This window comes from Mandrillus leucophaeus, unplaced genomic scaffold (genome assembly GCF_000951045.1).
Source record: "Mandrillus leucophaeus isolate KB7577 unplaced genomic scaffold, Mleu.le_1.0 Scaffold2, whole genome shotgun sequence".
Taxonomy (NCBI): Eukaryota; Metazoa; Chordata; class Mammalia; order Primates; family Cercopithecidae; genus Mandrillus; species Mandrillus leucophaeus.
The window spans coordinates 13,566,048-13,568,448 of record NW_012102031.1 but is presented as its reverse complement, the minus strand read 5'-3'; the positions used below and the strand labels follow the sequence as shown (position 1 = coordinate 13,568,448).

At 52.5% G+C, this 2,401-nt stretch overlaps 1 protein-coding gene across 3 annotated transcripts in view; it reads right to left on the bottom strand.

The window, feature by feature from the left end:
• Positions 1-2,401, bottom strand: part of SEC14L3 (SEC14-like 3 (S. cerevisiae)) — a 19,096-nt gene that overhangs the window by 8,853 nt on the left and 7,842 nt on the right. The window contains exons 1-3 of one of the 3 annotated variants that reach the window (XM_011979082.1): positions 1,935-1,946; positions 1,742-1,801; positions 228-416 (exon numbers count right to left, since the gene is read on the bottom strand). In XM_011979082.1, the coding sequence (XP_011834472.1) occupies positions 228-416; positions 1,742-1,801; positions 1,935-1,946 (261 nt within the window). Of the gene's footprint in view, positions 1-227; positions 417-1,741; positions 1,802-1,934; positions 1,947-2,401 lie in introns of those variants that run through there. The other 2 variants (XM_011979083.1, XM_011979081.1) reach the window with 2 other exon arrangements.

Here is a 2,401-nt window from a genome sequence, read left to right as displayed (position 1 = left end):
GAAAAAAAAAAAAAAGAGTTCTATTCCCAGCAAAAGTATCCTTCAAGAAACTGTCTTTCTGTGACTGTGACTTTTCAAGGCCACACAGCTGGTAAGCAACAGAGCTGGTGTTTGACCCCAGAGCCCTCTGACTGCGGTTGTAGAGAACACAGGTGTGTTTCTATGACCAATCCCCCTGGCAGCCTCACCTGCCCCCAGCCATCTGCCCCACCTGGCCTGGGCCTCACCCTCTCTGTCTGCAGGTCACACTCATGCAGGATGCGCTCACAGTCCCTCATCTTGGTCTTGAGCAGGTCCTGCTTGGTGACTGAGAAGAGCAGCCCCTTGGGATCAAGTGGCCCAATGATGTCATACCACACGGGGCAGCCATCACGGTCATAGCCACACAGGCCCCCAGGCATGTACTTCTGGATCACCTGGGCATGAAAAGATGCACAGAACTTGGCATTACACACCTCCCTTGAGACCCACAAACCAGGCTGACCTGGGTGGCCCAAGCCTACACACACCATGGTATAAAGCACGGTCCCTCCCTGGAAAGTAGAGCTATTGTCTCAGGTGGGAAAGCTGAGGTCCTGCAGGGCAGGGCCTTGCCCACAGAGGGTAAATGGCAAAGCCAGGTCTCAGCAGGCCCCGGGGCTTCTAAGGTCTGCCCCTGACGTCTCCCATATCCCTTTCTGTGGAGAAGAGTAGGGTTTAGTGACGGAGAACACAGATTCTGAAGGTTAACAGAGCTGGCTGAAAAACAGACACTGGCTGGGCATGGAGGCTCATTCCTGTAATCCCAGCTACTCAGGAGGTTGAGGCAGATGGGATCTCCTGAGGCCAGGAGTTTGAGACCAGCTTGGGCAACAGAAGGAGACCCTGTCTCTACAAAAATAAAATACATTAGCCAGCCATGGTAATACACATCTGTAGACTTGGGAAGCTGAGGTGGGAGAATCACTTGAGCCCAGGAGTTCAAGGTTGCCGTGAGCCATGATCGTGCCACTGCACACCAGCCTTGGCAACAGACTGAGACTCCATCCATAAAAGAAAAAAAAAAAAAAAAAGCAGATACTGCTGCTTCTCTACTGTGTGTCCTTGAGCAAGTGACACCACCTCTCTGAGCTCCATTCTACCTCCTCTTTTGTAAAACGGTTTGGATAATCCCTCACTCTTGGGACTGCTGGGGAAAGTCCCTGAGATAATATAGGCAAAGCAGACTGCGCAGCTCAGGGTACATGCCCTACAAGTGAAGATGTGACCATTACTCTACTAAGATGCCAGTGGTGGCATCATTCTCATCAGTGCCTTGATGGGCTAAACTTCTTTCCCACCCAGACAGGATGCTTTAGGCAATGCCCTAGGGGGCGGGGGTGCAGAAGCACAGGCTAACCGTGGTGGTTAAGAGCCTGGGTTTGGGGGGCCAAACAGGCCTGAGCATAAATCGCAGCCCTGTGTTGGGCTATGGGACTGTGGGCAAGTTACCTAATTTTTGCTGGGCTTGTGTCCTCATCCACAAAATGGGGACAATAGTATCCATCATTGTGATGATTAAAGAAGCTCATGCTGCTAACGTCTTAACCTAGGCCTGGACCTCGCAAGCCCCCAGGAAACATTCATTATTACTGTAGGAAAGGAGACTGTGGGCCTGCGGGTTCCACATGCCTCTCAGCCTTGCTGCCCCTCATTCATGGTCCCCAGTGACCTTAAGCGGTATGTCCATGAAAGACTGAGGTGTTTGGCGGTGTTGGCTCACCTCTGGGGGCTGCCAATCAAGGATATGATCAATATCCATGGTCTTCCGGAACTCCATGTACTGAAAGGGAAATGAGTGGTAAGACCCCACTGGGCTCCCAGCGCCCTGAGAGCGGGGATGGAAGGAGGGGCTTGAGACATGGATTGCCCCCGACAAAACCCCTCCATAAATTTCCAGAGTGGATAAGTCTCACCTTGCGGAGCATAGCCTCCGACTTCTGCAAGTCAAAATTCCGAGCTGTGGGAAAACAGAAGGAAGGTGTGAGGCAGGAAAGACGCCTTGTCTTGCTCCTGGCCAGTGGGAGCTATGGAGGATGCTGGGGGCTGGGGTAAGACCTCGCTCCCCTACCCCCTTCCCTCCTCTGGACCTGAATATGTGAAGCAAGATTGTGTGGATGGACCCTGAGAGCCATGAGACACTCTGGATCAGTTGAGACCAGGCCCCTCTTGATGCTCCCTGATCCCAACCTCTCCCATCTCTGCCCTCACCTCGGAGCCAGCGTAGAAGGAAATAATCATCAGGGTTGGGCAGGGCGGGAAGCACATCCTGGACATTTTCTCGAAACTGGCAAGAGAGATGCTAGTTAAAGTGGCTCTCTCACATTGAGCCTTGGCCTCCAGACTCAAAGACTGTTTTCATAACCTCTCCTTTCCTCCCACA